The 23058-nt window shown below is 48.6% G+C and overlaps 1 protein-coding gene across 1 annotated transcript; it reads right to left on the bottom strand.

Moving 5' to 3' along the window:
• Positions 1 to 3434: 3434 nt before the first annotated feature.
• NR2E1 (nuclear receptor subfamily 2 group E member 1) lies at positions 3435 to 20151 on the bottom strand (the record flags this gene model as incomplete). The annotated part of the gene is made up of 9 exons (XM_080340909.1): positions 19660 to 20151; positions 14329 to 14474; positions 13491 to 13578; positions 12966 to 13201; positions 11566 to 11712; positions 7103 to 7199; positions 6568 to 6717; positions 6192 to 6297; positions 3435 to 3597 (listed from the first exon to the last, which is right to left on the bottom strand). Exons 1-9 carry the CDS (start codon positions 19682 to 19684, stop codon positions 3435 to 3437), a joined length of 1158 nt encoding a protein of 385 aa, XP_080197035.1. The 5' UTR covers positions 19685 to 20151.
• Between the last annotated feature and the right edge of the window lie 2907 nt (positions 20152 to 23058).

The following is a 23058-nucleotide window of genomic DNA, read 5'->3' as shown; positions in this document are numbered from 1 at the left end:
TTCTTGAAAACAGATTCAAGAACACTCTAGTAGCAATCTGATTCAGTGTTTTGTGCTGTTTGGTAACAAGACATCGTAGCCTAGACTTTACTGCTTTTTCCTTCTTATATTTCTTATCACTGTTGAGAACATCCTACAAACCTACTGGCAGAGTTAGTTTGCTTTAAATAAGACCATTAACCTAATTTGTGGAAGTCTGGATGGAAAATATTGAACTGACAAAATAGTGAAAGGGTGACTGGATTGTATGTATTACTAGTGAATGGTAGTTAGATGCTCAAATAACTGCTCTTTCCCCCTCATACTTAACACAGACTGCATTGAATCTGCCCAGCAGTTGTATTAATGATACCAGGAACCAAAACTGACACAGCTGACTTGCAGTCTAGAGCTATCTTTTCAATAAGTTTTTAATAACCTAAAATAAATTCTAAAATTTGGTGTGCTTGTTGAATCACACTTAAAAGCTGAGTTACTCTTACAAATAGCGAAAGAAAGGCTAAATGTATATGAAAGGTTTAGATACATAGTAAGATGTTCTTTTCTGAGAGAAGTTTCTGTGAGAAGTCAAAGTAAATGCTCAGTCTTATGCTTAGAAGATGATGATACAATCTATCATCTGCAGTGGGGAAAAAAAAAGCTGAAGAGGAAAAAGCTGTGGGCTTGATGTCAAAGTATTCCGCTTTCCAAAGTGAGTGCTTTGGAGTGTTGACCTCTGAGGTCAATGGGACATCTGCACTGGACTCTGGGATTTTACCTGGGCTTCAGTCCTTCAAGGTTAACTGGAGACTCATTCTAGTGTAGTATAACTGGTTCTGCGTCTATGCCATCTGCAGCACTGGAAGACATGGTCTGATATTAGCTGTGCTAAAACCACAGGGATATGGGTGGTGTTCTCTGCTCTTGAGTTTGCTTTGCAACTGGGCTAGGTCCTGGAGGTAAGAGGATGAGATACAGGTGTGCACCCATTGCCTTGTCTGCTTTGCAACTGGGAAGAAGCCAGTGTATTGTGTTGTGTCCTCTAGGCTGGGTGGTGTGGGGACTGGGACCACAACATGCTGCAAAGTGCAGGTATCTTGCAGCCTGGATGCAGTTTGTGTTTAGTGCTGCTTCAAGATAGCATCTTGAATCTTACTGAAATTAGTGTTCTGTCGTGGGTTCTGCACAGTGCTGGGTTCAACAGCAGAAAATGGTTGGAGGTTATTGCAGGTGCAGTAAGAACACTTCATCAAGCATTTGTTGGTGTCTTTCTAAGAATGTGTTATGCCCTGTGGTAAATGCATTCTCAAGTGCTCCGTGCTAGTTTGTATAGATGTCCAAAGTCTTGTCCATGCTTTGTGTCACCCAACTCATCTGATTACTGATCTTGTGTACTTTTGGTCTGGCTGTCTTGGAAAGGGCAGAATGCACACATGGAAGAGAGATGGGGTGAAAACTTTGAAACATTTGAGGTTTTGGTGTTTGGAGTTAATGGAGCTAGGGTTTCACTTGTGATCTATGTTCTTGATGCTAAAAAACAGTGAGCCGTTGATCTTCACTGTGCATTTCCACCACTCATTCTAGTGTGCATGGTTCTTCAGTCACTCATTGCCATATGAACCATATATTTCCGTTCTCCTATTGCCAACTTGTTCTTGTGCATTGGGAGCTGCTTATCTCTTTCTTTACTGTGATGACACAATTGGACACCTTAATAAAACCTCAATCTTTTTAATTGAAGCAGTGTTTTTCTACTCATCACCCTTTGTTAGATGCACAATTTACTGATATTAAAAACTGTAGTAATGTGAAACTGAAGATTTATACTAGGTTGGACCTCTGATCTGTTCAGTATTGTGTCTTAGAAAAAGCTCTGTGTCAGCTCCTTGAGAAAGAAACCTTGCAGCAGGTGTATATTTGAATTATAGAAGACAGTTCTATGCGGGACCTCAAAGTCACTTTGCCCCAAGGCAGGATCACTGAAGCTATTCCTTTAATGGTTGTCTAACCTGTTTTTTAAAAGCTCTGATGATGGAGACTACACAGGATCCAAGTTAATCCATTTTAGTAGAGAATATTTCTGTAGAATATTTCTAGTAAGTAGGGTACAGTGGAAGAAACTAATACAGAAACAGGATAGGCATTAAAAGAACAGTGGAAAGTAATTTAAATTCAATATATTTTTATTCTTTGTAAATACAATGAGTACAACTTTTTAACTTCACAAATCAGTTAATCCACTTTGTACAGGAAAAGTTTTACTCATTCTATGATAGTCCAAGTGCTGATTTTTCTCAGTGCTAGTTTCTAATAACAAATCAAATTTGAAAAGTACAGCAGCTATCTTTAAATGTTGTTTTTTCTACATTTTTTTTTTATACATCAAATAAGCAGCTTATAACACTTTTGTGTGTGAGAGGGTGTAGGTGAACAAGGCTTCAAAATTAGAACCTGGAGTTTTCTAAAAAGGCGTTGGAGACTTTTGGAAATTGTTAGCATTTTATCAGTCAACAACCTTTATTTCTTTGAAATAAAATTCCTTCCATTGATTTTTTTTTTTTTTAATAGTCATTTCAGTTCTCTGCACATCTCACTGACAGAGTTTGGCCACCGTTGCCTTTGGTTTCACAGCACTGTGCCAACAGGACAGCCAGCAGGTCACTGAAGCAGTCATCTCCACCGTATTTGGTTTTGCTGTTTTAGTCTTCCTCTCTTGACTTGTATCTTTTCAGGGGTGTGTGTGAACATGTGTCTGTGTGTCTGGAAGAAGGAGGAGGGAAGGTTGGGGGGAAGTGTATAAAGCTCTTCTGTCTTTGAGATGTTAACCAAACAAATTGTGGTGATGTCTGCATCAAAGGTCACCAGTTTGTTTTGCAGGAAGAATGGAGCTGCCGTCATAAGCTACTTTTTAATCAGTTCTGAAGGCCACTTCATGATGTATTATAGCAGAAGCAATGTTTTGGTAACCTGGTCTGAAATGTTGCCTATCATTTAAAAACATTTTCCCAACGTAAGCTACTTTAAAAACAGTTCTGAAGGCCATCGCATCCTGTGTTACAACAGAAGCCAAGTTTGGTCACCCAGTTCCAAATACTGAACAAACCATAGTACCTTCTTTCACATTTTGTCTCAGATCTGCCAGTTAAATGAGAGAAAAGCTGAGTCTTTGTTAACTATGACTGGCATCTGAATTGCCTCCATCCTGTAGTAACAGGAATAGCAGCCAAATTCCAACCACTTTCACTTTTTCTGTAGAACAAAGCATTCTCTCCGTGATCTAAATCACTTTGTTCAGAGCAGCGGAATCATATCTACTGGGGTAATTTTTGTCAATGGGTTTAAAGGCTAAACATTCCCAGGCTTATGCTTCCTGTAGATTTTGTTAGTTGAGGCTTATTCTCCATAGATAAAAGTTCTTCTCAAACTGTCCATCCTGATTGTTTCTTTAAGGTCATTTATATATCACTGGATTTGTACATATCTGAAAGCAGTCTTGTAATGGGTACATTCCCGATGGTCTTTTTGAAAAACACTTCTTCTATTGTAGATGGACTAATTGAACGTAAAGCTGGTAAAAGCAATAAAAGTTTTCCAAAACGACAGGGTTGTGTGGGATACCTGGGAGAAAGAGAGGGAGAAACATGTTGTGGAACTTTTTAGATATTTTTCCAAATAAAATACTTTACAGAAAAGAACAATATTCAGCAAATTGAACAGGTGGGTGCTACCTGTGTTTTCTACTCATGTGAGCAAGGAGATTGACTCCAAGGAAAACTCTTTTAATGAGGGTTATCAGAATATAGACCAATGTCTCTGAGTTTTGATTAGCTCCTTTGTTTATTCCCTCAGAGTAGTAGCAATACAGAGACAGGATCCACTCTGACTTGTCCCTCAGACAACAGCTACATTCTCGATGCAGTTCAGGGAAGGGCTTTACCTATAATAACTACCCTGTCATTTTAAGTGCAGTTTAAACCTGGCTGGATTGTCATGGTAATCATTTTGCCCCTTTTTGTTCCCCTTACACATTGAATACCAATTGACATTTGGAAATATTTTCTTTGTTGTTGTTAAAGCAGCTGTGGTTTATCCCCAGGTAACGTATTTATGTAATAGGATAGTTTCTATCCTTCCTCCCAGCTTTTGAAGCCAACACGATATAGAATATGTATTCTAACTGTGCTTACACTAACTTTACACCAGTTATTCTCAAGCCTCTGCTTACAGTGGTGTCCCTGAAAGAAGGAGTGGGTCTGTCAGAGAACCACTCTGCTTCTCCAGTCTGCCCTCCCATGTGTCCTGCTGAGAATGACTCCTCTGAAATCAAAGGTGGCAGGAAGGAAAATTCAAGCCTGAGGATGAAACACAAGCTGAATCCCTGTCCCATTGGAGTCAAATGTGGCAGCCCTGTCAGAGAACTGCACTTTTTTCCCCGTGAAACGTTGTCTTTTACATCAGATACTGTTTAGCCCAGTAGCTAAATATTTCCAGCAATGCAGAAATGCAATGGAAAAGTTGCCAAGCCTGGAATGGAAACCATGACCATGTAAAACTGTTGCTCCCTGGTTTCATCCTCCAACAGGCCCTGGCTCACTCACAGTCTCCAGGGAGCAATTTTCATGGCAAGACCTTCTGTAAGAACAAGAGGAGGTTGCTATGTGGTGGTTAGTCTTTTTGCTCTGAACTAGCCATAACTGGACGCTATTTGCAATTTTGCTCCCATGCCCAGGGCAGACCATTCCCTTTAGTCTAAACAGAAGTACTCCAGACACTGCTGCCATCTGATCTCTGACACCAAGTTGACTTCTGCTAGACAGAGCTATTATGAGAGCGGATCCAAGTTTCAGAAGGAAAAAATGGCCCAAAAGTTCTTTGACCACTCCATCTCTCACTGTGCTAGTCTTATGGACCTCAAGTGCAGATGAAGGACTGAGACATGGTCTTTACAAGACCTATCACAGCTCTCCCTGGGAGTCCTGAACCAGTCAGAGCAGCTATTGCAGCAGATGTTAGGTGCATTCTTCTGGCTTTTCCTCTGGTCCATAGGAGGAGTCTACTGGTCTGCTCATAGCCAGCTGTTCTAGAGTGTGGGACTGTGTTTTGCATAGTACATTTCAAGAGTTCCTGGGATTACCCCAGTATGCTTTGTGGGATGACAGCTACAGCTTTTAGTACAGGTTTTAAGATTTTTGTATCCCATGGAACTTATCCTGAAAGAGACAGAGGGAAATATATGATTCCCAAACAATTATTCTCATCACTCTGCCATGGCACCAAAATGGGATTCACAAGTTTTTCATTTCAGCCTGAGAACATACTCAGGGCGGAGTCTTGGAAGAGCCATTTAACTTCCTTGTGTCCCAACTTATGTGTCTGCAAAATGGGATAAATCAAATGAGGAAGTGTATTGGAGATCATGAGTCAAAAGCTCTTATACTGCTGTGAAATGTGACGTTGTTTTGAGCATCACTGCTAGCAGTATTTAACTGAATAAAGTGTGGAGGAAAATGTAGCTTTCTGAACCACAAAGTGTTTCACAGCAGGTATCACTTCTCAGGAAGGTCTCTCCTTTTACCACATTTCCATTTGTCTGACTAGATTGAGGTACTGAAGCGTGTCCAAAGAAGGGCAATGAAGCTGGTGAAGGGTCTGGAGCACAAGTCTGATGAGGAACAGCTGAGGGAACTGGGGCTGTTCAGCCTGGAGAAAAGGAGGCTGAGGGGAGACCTTATTGCTGTCTGCAACTACCTGAAAGGAGGTTGTAGCATGGATGGGGTTGGTCTCTTCTCCCAAGTAACAAGTGATAGGACAAGACAAAATGGCCTCAAGTTGTGTCAGAGGAGGCTTCAACTGGATATCAGGAAAAAAATTATTCAGGAAAAGGGTTGTCAGGCACTGGAACAGGCTGCCCAGGGAAGCGGTTGAGTCACCATCCCTGGAGGTGTTTAAAAGACGTGTAGGGACATGTTTTAGTGGTGAACTTGGTAGCTTTAAGTGGACAGTGGACTTGATGATCTTAAGGGTCTTTTCCAACATTTTATATTATTTTCTTCCATCAGGAACCGCCAAATCCCAGCAGGCTGACAGCCAATGTATACTTGTAGCAACAGCCCGGTCCCCATTTCAGTCAGTGGCAATGTCACCTCCACTAGAGTGAGAGCAGGATTTTACCCCTACACCTGCAAGAAGTACTGAGAGGAGACGCTGCTCACCTGGTATGAATGTAGCTGTTCAGAGTGAGCTGGGCTTCATCTTGAAGGGCTGCTATGGCAGCAGCATTTCGGAAACTCCTCAGTTCGGAACCACTGTGTGTAGGCACTGGAAAGCAGATCAGTTACTAGTTCAGCTTGACTCTTGGGTGGGTCAAAACAGTTCAGCTACTGCTATTAGTGGAAATTAAACATTCCCATTAGTGCCCCTGCACTCCACTGTCAGCCTTTCAAAATACAACACTGACTACTGGAATTCAATACTGGGAAACCTGTTGGATGATATCAAGCTATGTCTGGTTTAAAACACAGTTTTTTGCTTTAAAGGAGCAACCTCATAGTTATCAGACCAGATGAGCAAGAGATTCTTTCTGCTTACCAGCTTTAAAAGTGACAATGCATTTGAGACAGGCAAATTCAGTAGCATCTAGCCGAAGTTGTCTAAATCTAGCCACAACCTCCTGTAAAGCCTGTATTTCTGAAATAATTTTATTCAGCTTCTGAGAATCTGTATTGTCACCGTTCATGCCTAAAACAGAAAGAGATGAAATAAATAATATTAAAGGCATTTGCTTTATTTTATATTGATTTCTGACAAAATCCTCTGTATCAATATCCACTCTATTGTCACACTTGTCTGTCTGGTTCCATGTAAACTGACTATATTGTATGAAAGTTAATATAAAATCTTCTCTTGGATGATAACAAACACAGTAATTTGCATTTAAATGACAATGCAAGCAGTCATGAATACAACAAAACAACATTATTTGCATTTAAATATAGATTTATAAATGACAGGTATGCTCTATTGTTCACTAGGAATTTGTTATTCTTTACATGTTGTTCTTATTTCAGTAATGTATTTTTATGGTAATTTTTGTAACAAAGTCATTAAATTGTGCAATTCTTACCCGATACAGCCAGTAGAGTGTTAGCATCAACTGGAATGGCCCATTGTGCTATTCCTAGAACAAACAGTTCTCTCCAAGCATCTTCCAAAAGCATCAGCTGTCATACAATAGATGTACAATATAACATAGTGTATAATTTATAGATTTATAAACAATTTAAATATGTAAATTTCTGTTATTTTAAAAACTGCTTTAAATGCCTGTCATGGTATTTTCCCCACAGCATTCGTTAGCTCTTCTCTTAGCTTTTTGAGAAGGTGTCTAGAAATAAGCCTGTGCATTGCAGAAAAACACTGAGGGCTGGCTCACTGTGCACCATGTTGTGGACCAAAAGGGAGGAGGAAGAGAAAAGGAGAGTGAGAAGTCCAATCCCAGAGAGCTTCCTCACAACATGAAGACTCGCCTGTGTTTCTCAGCACAGCATGGGCTCTCTCCTCCTCTCCCTCGGCACATACACCTGTCCTGGGACAAGCTGGATGAGTGCTCTCCTGTCTCTAGGGATTACCCTCTTTTCCCTCAAGAAGGCAGGATTTGTGAAGAAAAGCCTGGAAAATGTCCTGAAATTACATCACTCGGTAGGGAGCACTGCTTTAGAGCACATACATATCTTTAACCACTTCCTTACTAAGTCTTTAGCTCTTGTAAGCACAGCATCTGGACACGCATACGGTTTCTCAGTGTGGCTTGTTTCCTTGCTTTTTGCTTTTGCCGTTTCCTTTCAGAGAACTGAGTATCAAAGCACCAATGCTGACAGGATTACTACTTCTCTGCAGTTTATGTACATTGCCTGGTTGCATGGAGGATGTGTTTTTCTCTGTTAGGAGGCAATGCCTTTGATTTCCGTGGAGAGGCAGTGGTGCATCTATGAGGAGACGTGACTCCTGGTAATTCAGACCAGGAAAGCCAGAACAGACATGTTTAGTCTTCAGGGCACCTTTGTATTGTTGGCCCAGACCAGCTCTTAAGAGGGGTTTGGAGGGCCTGCAGTTCAGCTGAAGTTGATGGCCTAGATGACATGCTGTGGTGTGTACGCATTGCTGGGACGTCATGTCTCTCAACAGAGTGAGAGAGATTTGGAAGGGTGAGAATTGTAATGGACTCAGGAGGGATCATCTGGTGGCTCTATGCAGTGGAAACAGGTTGCTCAAAACTCATGCAGAAAAACAGTAAAAAACAAGTATTAACATTGCTGTGGTTCCTGAAAGTATCAGCAACTTAGCTTCTTAGGAAAATAGGAAGGAAGGTATTTTAAGACTATAAAGGCTTTGCAAAAGGAAGAACGAAGTAAAAAAAAAAATACATCTCAACAGATAAACTGTGATTTCCTTGGAACCAGATATGTGAAAATAATAGATGATACAGAAAGCATACAATAAGAGTGGATCCTTTAGCTGTGTGCTGACTGTTAACAGTATTATGCATTTTAAACCAACCTATTCCAATTGGAATGGGAAGAAGAGTCTCAGAGTCTCTGCTCTCAGCTTGTCACTGCAGGCTTATGCTCATTTTGTGCCTTTTTGTGCTATGTGCTTTGCAGAACTTCTATATAACTTGACTAAGGAAATTGTGACGGGAAAATATTTCCATCTCTGTGTATAGATACTGTTTGAAATAGTTACCTTGGATTTTACAGTACTGGAGGCTGCCCAGATCATTGCACAAAATATGGAGGGGCAAGGGGGCCTGGGGTGCAGTGCCCATCTCAGCTCTGTTCTAATAGCTGCTGAACCTGCTCATTATTCTCCCAACTGCTGCTGCCTGCAAGCTCAGCCCCTCCTCTGGATAATCCTGCCTGATGGATGTGCAGGTTTCTACATGACATAGGAAATGATTTGCCAGCCTTTCATTTGCTTTTGTAAAACTTTTTTTGTCATTCATTCATGCAGATACAATGGTAATGGGTGGTGGTTCCTTGAAGAGATCAATTTCATATATTCTTTCCCACTAAGTCTTTAAAGTCAGAAGACTTTAGAAATGAGAGACTATTCCAATAGCCGAAGCTTTCTTCATGCCTATGCATAAGTCTGTAAAACCACCAATTAAAATAATTCATGCTGAAGTCATACACAGCCCTCTTTCTTCAAAGAAACAAGAAATACTAGGCTTTCTGAAGGACTGTTTTTTGCTTCTTAATCAGCCTCATCCTGTTAGTACAACCTTTTGTTGGTGACCTACACTGGGCCAACCTGTCTTACAGACAAGCTGGGCAGGTGTGCAGGCCAGCAGAACTTAAAGCATGGAGTTTTTGTTGTGTGGTTTCAAATCCACGATGGGATTAGCTCTACAGAGCTGGGGAAGGAATACAGCCTCTGTTTTACCGAAGGCAGTAACACATCAATCCTCAGACTTGCATTTTGTCAGCAAATTGTTTTCAACTTATTTCCTTGCCTTTGAGATGAAACTGTCACAGAGTCCAGGAATCACAATGCATTTGCCTTTTTTTGGGAAAACACAACAAAAGCAAAATCCAGGAGAAGGTTTTAGTCTCTCCTCTGGCAGACGTCAGGGATACAAAAAGAGAAATGCAGACATTTACAGCTGGGCCATTGTCAAATTAAATAATGCAATGGTGCTATTATAAAAATCAACTGTCTGATTATTCATGAAATAAGGTGATTAAAATCAGAGTTATTTCTTCTCCAGCTCTCCTAAATATGACAAGAGAATCATGCAGAAAGAGGCCCAGGTCAAAGTTGTAGAGCTGAACAGCTCTGAGTTGTGAGGAAGCTGGCTTGCATTGAGATACAGCAAGTCAAGGTGCTGTTAAGGAAAGGCTGGGATTTTAATACGTAATTTGCTAACACGAGTCCCTGATGTGAAAGTGAAAGAGGCAGTGTGTTATTTAAACAGGAACATTCTGGTATCTGTGCTGTCTCAGGCATGCTTGGTCATGAGCAATGGAGGCTGCCCTTGCTCCCAAATCCTGCTGCCCCCTCCTCTGCACAATAACAGAGACGACCTTGTGGGAAACATACCCAGTTTACATCAAATGAAGCCTTCTCCTAAGGGCTCTCCTATGGACCTCACTGGTCTAGAGAAGGACTCAGCCTCTTCCCACGTGTTGAGGCTCCTGCTGAAGTGACACACTTGCTGTCAGCCCCGATATTTGGGCCCATTTCTTTGGTTGCTTCATGTGCAGGAGTAGCAGCAGCAGAAGACAGCATGTGAGAAGAACATGCTGCACTGGGACCACTGTTTTCCTAGCAGTGTGTGTAACCTCCTGGGCCCTGTCTCATTGCTCCCCTAATGGTCACTCCACAGCAGCACTGCAGCCAGAGCTGAGCAGCATCCCCCTTTTTCTATTTTCACAACAGGGATTTCAAAAACATGGGTCTGGTGCTAGAACATTTCAGTGTGTCTTAACTTTATATCACCTTGTCAGCGTCATGATTAACCTTTAGGTAGAAAACACTGTTGGTTTCCTAAGAAGCCCTTCTCTTTCAATTCAAAATACATATTTGCATATCAACTGCAACACTTGTAACATGCATCCATGGAAAGGAACTAGTTCCTCTGCTGACTGTGATGCAACATCTAAGGCACAACATTTCTAGTTACCATTTCGGGAAATTAGCTCAATCATATCAAAGTATTAGACACCTTTTATGATTGGAGCTTTGTGTAGATTTCTCCCCTTTCATTTTATAATTATGTGATTACTTTTTTTTTAAATTAGTGCATTATACAAAGCACACTGAGTCCTCATCAAGAATCAAGTAATTAAGAAATTCCTTTAGCTCATATGGTTCACATATGATTTACCTGAGGCAAAGGCAAATTGTCATAGAGGAAAACAAGACAAATTAAGGAAGGTTTTAATTAATGGTGAAAAATGTTGGGGGCCAGCCAAATTGTGATGTAATGTAAGTTCACTGAAGCCAACATGAATAAGAAAAAATGTTTGCTGTGTAAATGAAAAGAGGAGAGGAGAAAGAGAGGGAGAGGGAGAGGGAGAGGAACAGGGAGAGGGAGAGGGAGAGGGAGAGGAAGAAGAAGAGGAAGAAGAAGAGGAAGAGGAATGGTCTTTGGAAAACACCTTGGTCTTATCCTGCGGCTGTGTGCTTAACTAAACACTTCCTGTCCCAAAATAGCAAAGTAGTTTGCTGTTCCCCTTTTTATGGAGAGGAAAGTTGTCCCACCAGTGGCGAAGCAGTTTTGACATGCTAAGCTTGGTCTGCAGCCTGGTGACTTTTCCTCTAGGACTTGTCCTCCCATAATATTTGCTTTACATTAGATTTTTTCTGGGTTGATTTTAATTTCCTTCATGAAATAACAGTTGGAGGAAAGCAGTTTCTAAATCTGTATTTTTGGGACAGACCAAAACTCTGCCCTGAACTTCAGAACTGCTGAAGTCCATTACAGATTTAAAGATCTAGAGCTTAAGGTTCAGGACCCAATCTGAGCTCTGAGCCTTCTTTAACAGGCAGGCCAGGCCAATGCCACTCCCACTGCAGATGCCTTACCTGATCTTGTAAGGACAAGGTGGAGAAGGCTGGGACACTCTTGGCCCACTTGATGCTCATGAACAGAAGTCTGGCTGCTGACTCGCAGACGGATTCGGTGGCCACTTCATAGAGATACATAGGGGTACCGTTGACTTCATGTGGGTACTAATGTCAAAAAGAAAATAAAGCAACTTCATACAATGTCACCAGGGCAGCCTGGTCTTCCTCTCCCCTACAGCAGCCATTCAGTGCATCGTGCTCTTGCCCAATACGGAGTGTGCACTCTCTTATTCGGCAAGCAGAGGGCATTGCTGTCAGTGGACCCACTCTAAACTGCTCTCTGCCGCTCATCCATGTGGATGAACAGCAACAGTTATCTGGGGGAGGCTGAAGGGAGAATGAGATTCTTACATGAGGGGAAAAAAATTACCAAAATGCAATGTCATCCTTTGCCCTGTTACACAATAACACGCCTCTGGTAGCGGAGTTAGAAGAGTACAAATTGGATTAAGACTTTGTGATTTGTAACCTATGCTTCAGAGGCTAATTTAGCACTCCAGGCTTGCTCAGCAAATCAATAAGCACTGATTTCACCTTACCCTTTGTCTAACTCCCTGACCACAGCAGGCTGTAAGCAGATGTGCAGAGCTAAGCCTAACTACATGAAGGATGTGTAATGTTGGAATGGAGTTACATTTTCAAGCATGTGCTGTTTTCTTGTTAAATAATTTCTGAATCAGTATTTTCCAAAATTATAACATAAAACTATATGTTGTGAATATGTTCATGATGGATTCTGCCAAGCTACCAACTCTGGAGAACTATTTAAGTTGTTTCTTCTTTGATTTTCTAAGTGCTCTAAACAGGCAAAATGCCATTGCAAATGGGTTGATGAAAAACACCACCTAATGGCTAACTCCTGTGCAGTTGAGGTCAGAGCAGGGCTTCCATTGGGCTGCTGAGGAAATGTCACAGCCAAGAAGCACAGAGCAAGCTTAAACATGTTTATATCTGTGGACAAGCTGCAGGCTTTGGTCAGTACATATAGTACTTTCTGGACTACACTGCTGTGGACATGGGCATTTTTCTGAAGAAAACTCAGTGACTGCAGCTCATCCTCGTGAAACAAGGTTTAAAATTGATTTGTGGATGGCCTCCAGGCAGGAGGAGCACTTCTGCAGCCATGTGGGGTTAAAGATGTGGGAGAGACAGGGTTTGTATGGAGCAGGTTATCAGTCGGTCCTTCTGTGTACCTCTTCTGCAGAGGCCCTCTTACCCCTTGCACCTCATATCTTCAGAGCTTTTAGGTACATAACAGAAGAGTCCCCACCACAACCTGCAAGGCCTCAAGCCTCGCTCTTTGCCACATCTACCCTAGAGCAGCAAGGGTCTGCAGGTGCGCCAGGGCAGTGGCTGACCTTTGGGGTGGGCTGTGCCAGGCCCACCAGAGTCTGCCTCTCAGGGGTGCCAGCAACGGCAGCTAGCTCCAGGCCATGGGGCTCCAGCTGGGACACGGCGGTGAAGAAGGCGGGCGCCGGCAGGGCAGCAGCAGGGAAGTGTGGGGCACCACCGCTCTCTTCCTTGTGCCCGCGGAAGTAGAGGGCCACCTGCTTCCGTATTGTCGAGGTCCGAGGGCCCCGCTCGTGTTGCACTGCTGCAGGGCACAAAGCAGAGGCAAGGGAGTCACCGTGGGGTCGCACACTGGGTACCCCATATTGCTTGGCTGGGCTTCCCTCCCTCCTTGCAATTTTTCAGGGCTGGCCTCACATCCCCCACCCAGGGGGTATCTCGGACCAAATGGGCAAGGCTGCCACAGGATGGGGGGTCATTAGGGTCCCTGAGTGGGAGAGCCTGCAGCGACACACCGTTCCCCAGTTCAGAATAAGGCCCGGCTCCCTCCTGCCACCCCATCACCCCAGCCCCGGGAGAGGTGGAGCAGGTACCGTCTTTGTTCATGTTGACCTCCAAGCACTTCTTCAGCCGGCAGGCCCGGCACTGATTCCGGTGCGTCTTGTCCACCGGGCAGCCTCCCTGCAACACAGGCAGCCGTCGGGCCGGGGGGAGCAGCGCACTCACCCCACCGGACCGCGGCGGAGGGATGCACGGAGGCGACCGCCTCTGGGTGCTCCGGGGAGAACTGGGCCGGGGTGTGGGAAGCCGGGCCGGGCCGGGGGTCTTGGCCCCGCGGCGGGGCGGGCCGGGCCGCATTCAGCACCCGAGACAGCGACGTTGGCACCGCCCCCTCGGGCCACCCCGGTCCCCTGTGCCCCCCGCCGCGTCCCCAGCCCCGCATCCCCGCGGGGACAGTCCGGGACTGGGAATGAGCACAGCCGGAGGGGGAGGGGTAAAAAGCAGAGCTGCCTCCGCCTGGGCGCAGGTGCGACCCGCCGGGGGTGGAAATCGTGTTGGTTGCCAGTCGACCGGCTATGGCTTGTGGCTTACCGGGGTGCTGCCCCTCTCTCTTGCCTGGTGTAATCAGCCGATGAACTGGCTGCACGCCTCCCCACGCCGTCACCCCCGCTCCCTCCTTGCGCATTATCCCCCATCCTCCCTTGTGGGCTGCGGCCGCAGGGCCCGAGGTGGGGGAACGTGCTGGAGGGAGGCGGGCTGGGACACCCAGCACCCGGCCTCGGCCAGGTAGAGAAGGAAGCTGGTGGCTGCGTGGCAGCTTGATCTTATTGCTACGGGTGTTTCTGTTGACGGGGAGGGCAATACTGGGCCCTGGGGGGAAAAGAAGGGTAAGAGGTGCAGACGCTGAGGGGGCTGCGCTGCGGCTGGTACCTGATTTCCCGATTTGCAAACATAGGTCCTATTCCTCCTGATGCTCCGCTTGAAAAATCCCGAGCACCCATCGCAGGCGTAAACCCCATAGTGTTTCCCGGAGCTGCGATCCCCACACACTTTGCAAGGGATGTCTAAAATGCGACCTGAAAGCAGAGAAGGGAGAGAGGGAGCGCTCAGCAATCTGACCTCCGGAGGGATTAGCCCCAGAGCCGCAGTACAAGCAAATAATGAAGTGATTTTATAGCCAACTTTCTTTTCCTTGAGCAAGTGTCAGTTTTCTACAATGAGCATTATTCATGCCCCACTACGTTTATTTGGATCTTCTATAATCGCCAAGACCCATTTTGGAAGGGAAGATTACAGCAGCGGGAGCAGCAGACTTGCCCGCTAGAAGTGGGGATGCGGGTGGGGTGAAACAACTTGGGGGGGGGGGGGGGGGGAGTGCGGAGGGAGGCGCGGCGTTTCCCTCGCTTTCTGGCGCTCGGCAAACAGAGGACTGCACTTTCCCTGGGCGGGACAGCGGTCAGGAGACCGAGGCACAGAATAAACAAAAACAAAATAACATGACCAGGAAGACAAGTAACCTACTCTCCCGCGCAGCAACCCCAGGGAAAGGGGCCTGGTTCCTGCCACAGACGAGCCATGCCATTTTCTTCACCCCAAAACCTGCAGCAAAACTTTCCGCCTCGCCTTCGTGCGCGGAGGCGGGTGCGGACTGCGGGCGGGATGGGGCGCGGGGCTGCCTGCGCACCGACTATGACTAGAATTGCAAATGCTCTGAGGATGATGTAAAAACCTGAACAGAGTTTATCGCAGCCCAGTTCAAGAAACGCGCCAAAACCCCTCTCGGCTTTTGCCTTTTTCTCGGGTTTTACTCTTCTCATCCTTTTTTTTTTTTCTTCATCTTTATTTTTCTTTTTTTTTTTTCTTCATCTTTATGTTTCTTTTCTTTCCTTTTCTTTTCTTTTCTTTTCTTTTCTTTTCTTTTCTTTTCTTTTCTTTTCTTTTCTTTTCTTTTCTTTTCTTTTCTTTTCTTTTCTTTTCTTTTCTTTTCTTTTCTTGTCTTTTCTTTTCTTTTCTTTTCTTTTCTTTTCTTTCTTTTCTTTTCTTTCTTTTTTTCTCTTCTCTTCTCTTCTTTTTTCTTTTCTCTTCTCTTATTTTCTTTTCTTTTCTCTTCTCTTATTTTCTTTTCTTTTCTTTTCTTTTCTCTTCTCTTCCTTTCCTTTCCTTTCCTTTCCTTTCCTTTCCTTTCCTTTCCTTTCCTTTCCTTTCCTTTCCTTTCCTTTCCTTTCCTTTCCTTTCCTTTCCTTTCTGTCTTCTCTTCTCTTCTCTTCTCTTCTCTTCTCTTCTCTTCTCTTCTCTTCTCTTCCCTTCCCTTCCCTTCCCTTCCCTTCCCTTCCCTTCCCTTCCCTTCTCCTTCTCCTTCTCCTTCTCCTCCTTCTCCTTCTCCTTCTCCTTCTCCTTCTCTCTCTCCTCTTATATTTTTTTTTTTGCCTTCGATTATCTTCGATTCTCATTTCTTTCTTTTTCTTTTCCTCTACCTCAAACATCCTTCTTTCCTCCTACCACAACTTACGCTGGAGATTCAGTGCCTCTCACCAAACCTTAGTCTTCAAACTCCGACGGAAAGCGCTCGGAGCCGCTATCTTTGTTAAGAAGTAATTTAGGGAGAGCCCCGGCTGTGGGTGGGTAAGAAGAAGGGAAGGGGGAAGGCGGCAGCGTGTGATGCGGTGCGGAGCGCTGTTGAGGGGGCGGTGGGGGAGGGAACAGGCCGCAGGGGCTCCTCTCGCTCCCTAGAGAATTTAGGAACCAGAGATATTTTCAGACATGTCTACGCTAAGGCTCTAAGACAATGCCTGCTGGCAGACAATAGGGACATTAGATAAAGTGTTAACTTAATGATTTTGCCCATTGAAACTCGTTTGACTGCCTCCAATGAGCACAAGCTGCCAGCTTCTCCCCTAAATGAAACCCGACAGCTGCTATACACAACACGGCGAGAGGGACGGGGATTAGGTTAGGGACTGAGAGAGGGAGGGGTGGCGGAGGGAGGGTGGGAGGGAGAGAGGTTAAAGAATAGAAAACTTTTACGCAATTAATAAGGAGCGCAGCTAAAGAAAGCCCCCCCGCCCCACTGCCTGCGAGCAAGCCGCGGCTTTGGAGCTGCAGGTAGGCGCCCGTGAGGAGGGCTGAGGCCAAGTCACGGTTTCTGGGAGTGTGTAATTACAAGCCCTCCTTGCCACCTGCCTATTGGGGCACCAGTGACCCGTCAAAAAGTGTAGCATGGGAATTCGGATATCGCACAATGCCAACGGGGGAAAGCGCTCGACTTCCCTCTCCAGCCCTTAGCATCCACGGGGAGAGAGAGGGTCCACACGCACGCACACAAAGGAGGAGGAGGAGGGGCAGGCTGGGGGTGGGGGGAGAGACACTGAAGCGGTACGTGCAGCGGCGGTGCATCCCGGTGCAGAGCCCGGCACGGCCGCGCTGCCCCCGCGCACCCTGGCCCGCCGCCGGGACCCCCCCCGCTCTCCCTTCCCTCAGCAGCCGACCCCAGCACCCGGGCCCGCCGGAGGGCCGCCGCCCGGGGCACCGGGCAGCCGCGGGGGTCCCCACTTCCCCGGCTGGCCGGCGGCGAGGGGGTCGCCGGCTCGGCTTCGTCGGCGCTAGAAGGCGGAGAGGAAAGAAACTTGGGTTGATTTTACATGACAGTTTTATCGGGCCGGATTTGAAGTTCGGGAGCCGCTTTTAAAACATCATGTGCATTATATATATATATACGTATCCACACCATGCATCTAAACATATGTTCCATATATTATTTACACAGCCACGTATTCCATGTTTAAAACCCGAGCGTCTGGAGCATCTCACCAAACCCAAATAACCGCGTTTCCAGACGGCGAAGCGGCGCAGCCTGTCCGATCAGCTCCGCGGCTCCCGACGAGGAGACGAACAGGGAGAGGGGACACGACGCAGGGAGCGGCAGGAGCCCCCCTCCCCGGTCTGCTGGGGGGCCGCCCCGTCCTGCCGCCCGCCCGCAATCCCGGCCGCGCTCTGCACCCCTCCGCCACCCCCATCTCCAGCCCGCGGAGGCTGTTATGAGAAAACTTTCGTGCAGGGCGAAATATGAAATACACGGACAGGGAAGAGGCAGGGCGGGGGGTGGGAAGAGAAAAATGTAAGCTTGACACGGGGTCATGAGATAACTGATTAACTCTGTTTAAAAGCGCTCCGGTTCCCCGAGGTACCGCTTCGTCTCAGAAGTTTAGCGCTAAGAAAATGGGATTTCTGTTCAGCTGGGAAACCGTTTTGAACATCCCACGACAGGGGGTCCTTGGGGGCTTTTTTTGTGTGTCATAATTGCTTAAAGGATATATGGCAGCCCCGATTACTGTAATTACCATCAGAGGCTGTTGAAAGAAGTTAGTCTGGGCTCGGGGGACGACGGGATGGGGTCTTGTTACCACCCAGGCAGACATCGCAGTTGACATCGCTAGACGCCCACCGGCGGGCAGAAAAGCCAGGCTGGATCCCCCTGGCTCAGGAGTCCCCGGGACCCCTAGAACGGGCTCCCAGGCCCCGATTCAGCGGGTCGGGCTTCTGCATGCGCAGCCGAGGCCGACTGGGCTCGGCCCCGGCCGAGGACAGTTCTCGCATGTCCCCATCCCCGCGGGGCCTGGCCGGGCTGGGCCTGGGAATCCTTTTCGGGCGGTCCCCGGGGGCCTGGGCGGGGGACGGAATCAACAGTCAAAGCAGCGGCGGTGGTCGGGGATCGCCCGGCGCCGTTCGTCCGGAGGCCGCGGTCCAGCCTAGCGGATTTTCTCCTCGCAAAATGTCTCCGGCAGAAGCTCTGCCGTCCTTTGGAGACTAGGCTCTCCGGCCCTTCCTGCCCCTTCACCGACACTCAGAAATCTGCCTGGCGCTCCGACAACGTCCCGGCGCGGCTGCCCATGGGCCCAATCCCACTTCGTCTCCTCTCACACTTACCGGGCAGTCTGGGGAGGTCAGCCGGCGGCAACCAGCCCCTCCCACCGCCGCTTTTTCCGACGCTGCCCACTTCCCCTCCGCCGGTTATCACATCCACCGCTGCCCTGCTACTATTTTTTAATTTTTTTCCCCTGGGGGTCTGGCGCAGAAAAAGTGCCTCCCTCAGTCCCACGGGGGAAGAAAGCAAGCCAAACCCACGGCGAAGCAGCGGCAGCTCGGCCGTAGCGCTGGGCCTCCGCCGGGCTCCTCGCCGCCCGCCTCCTCCACGCGCGACCTCCACGCTGTGGTCCCCCCTGGTCCCCGGCCCCGCCGCCGCTGACCCCCGGTTTCCTGGCCCCCGAGGACAAAAGGCGGACCCAGGTCAAAATAACGGAACTCAGCGGCAAGGAGAAGGCCGCGGGGCAGCCGGGGCGGCCGGTGGCAGGTACCGCAGCCGGTCCCTCCCGGCTCTCCCTCCCTTTTTCCGCCGCTCCGCAACCCTGGGAGCTCGCCTGAGCGCAGAGGAAATAACTGTCCGATCCATCACTTGTCAGACATTAAATTGGATTGGGTATTTTCCCCCCGCTTTGTTACTGACTCCATCCATATTAGAAACTCCGAAAGTCCTATTGGGATTATACGGATTGAGCGATTCTGTAAGAGCGGTTAGTCATGCTTTAAATTCCCCAGTTATGAGGTGCATGGATTTTGGATTAAGGAAAATGTGACTTTTAAGTTGTTTCTGCTTTCCTCGTTGCAGGATTATTTGTTGTAACTGGAAATGGTGTGCAAAGTATTGCATTTAAATCCTCCTTCAATAGAGTTGCTTACGCGATTCCGTGTAACTGAGTGACCAGAGTTTCAAACTCTTGAAAATAAATTATTCTGTCGCAGTAGATTGGATGAAGTCCGTGAGAAAAGGAGCACGTCTCACCTCCCTAATGCCCTTTAAACCCAAACGTTCACCCCTCTGCCTCAGTACTGGAGACCTGCAGACAACTACCCGCGCCCAGGCTGGACAAGCCCCCTCCCCGTGGCCGGAGGAGCTGCCTTTCCCGGAGATCGCTGCCCCGGGCTCCTTCCCCGGTTCCCTGTGCGGAAAGCCGGTGCAGGCAGCTGGAAAGCGGCTTATTATGAGTCCCGGGCCCAAACTCCGCCGGGGCAACTCCGAGCCTACGTTTTCATTGCCACTCCGGATGGAAACACACACTTCTTTTTTAATGGGGAGGGGGGGGATGCAAACCCAAACCACAACCCCCTCTCCTCTTCCTCTCCCTCCCCTCCACCTCCCGCCCCCCAGGCCAGGCTGCAGCCGGTCTCAGAAAGGCTGCTCGAAGTCTCCACCGCGTTATTACCCACTTGTTGATCCCGCCGGCTTGCTCATGCTCGAAGCCCCCGGGAGTCGTTAAACTCGGGGCGAAGTGTCGGCGCCGGGGCGAGGCGGTGCGGCCCCCCCACCCCGCCGGCGCGGCGGCTCCACGGGGCAGGTGCCTCCCTCGGGCGCTCACTGATGGCTCCGCCGCGGGGGCCGGCACATCCTCGCCGCTGCCCTGCTCCCCAGCGATGTCCTCCCGAGGGACAGGTACACACGGCGGGGACGCGGCGAGGCGAGGGAAAAAAAAAAAAGGATCAAAAATTAAAAAAAAAAAAGAAAAAAAAGAAACGAAATCGCACAAAGTCGGCGGCCGCTCGCTGCACCCCTGCGAACAGATGCTTTTGGGACCCCGGGAGGGTGCAGGGGGGTGCGAGTGTGCTCGCCACCGCGCTCCTGGAAGACGAGCGAGAGCCACAGCAGCCAGGACAACAATGAGACGAAGGAGAAGGTAGGATGGGGAGCGGGGCTCTGCGCCGAGCGCTTCGGTGCAGCGAGCAGGGAGATCAGAGCCTGGAAGAATAATGGAAGGGGGGAAAAGGCGTCAGAGGAGGCTGTCTCTCCCCCTCAGAAACTGAATGGTATAAAAAGGGAAAGGTTTCCAGAAGTTCATTACACTGGCTGACTTTGCGCTTTGAGCTCCAGGCTTCGGCCCCTATAATATCGGCAGAGAGGCTGTGACAGGCAGCGGCGGGGAGGGGAGAGGGACGCCCCTTGCCCACTGAGCTTCCCTTGCTTTACCCCCAAATCCTGCCGCCGCGTGACGTCACCCTGCGCTGGAAGGGGAGGGGGCAGGGAGGGGGTTAAATGCTAATGATATTAATGAACCCCCGAGCAGCTTCCACACAAAATGCAGCGGCTGCCGAGACGATTCCGCCTCCTCACTCGCCTTGTGCCCTCGCTATCAGAAAAAGGCACCCTCGCCAATACCCCCGCCCCCGCCAAAGGAAAAAAAAAAGAAAAAAAAAAAGAAAAAAGAAAATCAGAAAGAACGGATCAAGATCCCGCTTCTTTTGCATCTTATTCGTGGAGAGGTGGGGCCCGCCGGCGGTTCGCCCCTGCCCTTGCCCTTGCCCCGGCCCGGGCAGCGACTGTGCTGGCGGCCGGCGAGGGCAGCGGGGGAGCTGGCCGGGGCTGCGGGACGACCCGAGCCGCCTTGGGCTGCCAGCCTTCCTGCCGCCGGCCGGACCTCTCTCTTGCCGCGGGAGCCGGTGGCTGGCACGGGGGAAACCGGGGCGGGCTGGCTCCTGAAGGCGCACGGCGGGCTGAGTAGGGGAGCAGGGCGGCAGGGTTGTTTTCACCCTCACGAGGAGCGAGTAATGTTCTGCCCTGTCTTAGCCTGGAAAACCTCCACGTCTTCCAGTGCCCGGCGCCGGAGTCGCCTCCGCCTGCCACCTGCTCAGCCGACCCAGCCCTGCCCGGTACCGGGCACCGCCGGCACCGCCGAGCTCAGCCCCCTGGCCGGCGGCTCCCGGTTTCCCTCTCCCCGGCGCCTGAACTTGTTGCACGGCGACCGTGCAGCGTGCCCGTCCGCAGCCGGGGGTCATTCCTCCTGCTCCCCATACTGGGCCCGGCGGGCGGGCACCCACGCCCCTGCCCCCGGGGGACTGAAGAGGGCCCCGCTTGCCTCGCAGGGGTGCTCTAACCCCCGGGCACCGCCGACCTCGCCGCGTCTCAGCAGCCCGCCCCCCCGAGTGTCCCCGCAGCGCTGCCGGGGCCGGGGTGCCGGGGGGAGGCGAAGGGCCAGAGTTAGGACCCCTTCCCAACTCAGCAGCTCTGGTTTCACCGAGAGGCTGCCAAGCTCTCCCAGTCCTGTTGGAAATGCGTTTGTGACATGGGAATGGATAGAGCAGCCCAAGGGTGGAGAGAGGTGTGCGTCTGGGAAGGGAGGAAAGAAAATTTCTCCTGCAGATGGAAGCTGAGGTGGGTAATGGCATCAGGAAGCAGAGCCATCAGATGCTGAGGAGCTTGTGAAGCCCTTGGATGTCCCTTGGTCACTCTTTTATCGTTCCCGGCACTGATGCTAGATGTTAATGCACCTCGACTGACTTCTACCTTGCTGGTTGTGATCCTAGGGCAATGTGGTGCTCAGCCCTGTCCCAAACATGCTGTCCCTGTCCTTCCATCTTTCTGTCCCAAGTCACGGGTGATTCCTCTTGTACATATACCAAACCTGTGTTACAGGGCTGCATGACTCTGGACAGCACTGGGTTCCCAGTGACTTTCTGCTCTTTGGTCTCCATGGGACCAGTGCATCCAAGGCACAGAAGGAAGCCTCGAATCAGGACAAGCCTGGTCCTGCCTAACACTGAGGGACACTGTCCAGAGGGCTGGGGAGTTGCTCAGGGAGATCCCAGAAAGCAAAGAAATTGGTGGATCAGGGAACACAAATGTATTTTCACTTCAAATCTGCTTCTAGGGATGCGGGAAAAAGTTCAACTCCTTAAGCAACATTCAAAGCAACAGGGAAGGAGATGACCATGCTGTATTAGCAGGGCTTGGTGGCCAAAACAAAGAGAGGCGATTAAATGGCAGCATGGCCCAAACTTGGCCCTGGGCACTCCCTGCACTGGTGAGACAGATCTCTGACCCTACAGCAGCCACAATTCTTTGCCCTGTAAACTCAAAGCCACCTGAGAAACACTGCAAAGGCTGGTCAAACTACTTCCACAGGTTCCAGCCACACATGAGACAGGCTGTTCTGAATGTGAGCAGGGCTTTCCCTCCCACATACAGCATCAGTGTCCGTCGAGAGAGAAATAGAAGAGCTCAAACTACCCATCTCTCCACTGAAAACTCCACTAACATAACGCAGACACCCAAAGCTGTCTCTGCACATGGGCTGGGGCTACAGGTTGCTGAGTGGGGAGCAAAACATCAGTCCTTCCCTGTCCCCTGGGCTGTGTCTGGTGTTGCTTTGCAGTCCTGCACCAGCTGAGGTTTGTCCTCTGTCTCTTCAGAACCTTTCCTGTGGCGTTCATTGTGGACAGAGATATCTCAGCCTTGAAAGTGAAGGCAGGATTCATACTCCAAGAGTACAAGGAAGATCTCTCTCCCCACTCCAGCTTTTCACTGCACTTTTGTCAAAGCTGTTTCCATGGTCATTTGGTGGAAAAGTAGTCCAGCTCCAACAAGGCAGGAAATTATAGTTAGTTTCTAACATTTGTCATTATTACCATTTAGCGTTTACCATTATATTTAGCATTTTGCTTATTAGGCAGGCCTGCATATACGGGAGATGCTAATACAGTAATGAAATTTACTGTCTCCTCATAATACCTTGAAAGTACAAATAATTATCAATCCAGCTGCAGAAGCTGGTGTGTGTTCCCTTTTCACTATATCTCCTTTGGGACTCTGGACTATCACTACAGTTACATGGTGAC

The sequence above is a fragment of the Nesoenas mayeri genome, assembly GCF_963082525.1.
Source record: "Nesoenas mayeri genome assembly, chromosome: 3".
Classification (NCBI taxonomy): Eukaryota; Metazoa; Chordata; class Aves; order Columbiformes; family Columbidae; genus Nesoenas; species Nesoenas mayeri.
Note: the sequence above shows the minus strand (reverse complement) of the source record. Positions and strands in the feature narration are given on the sequence as shown.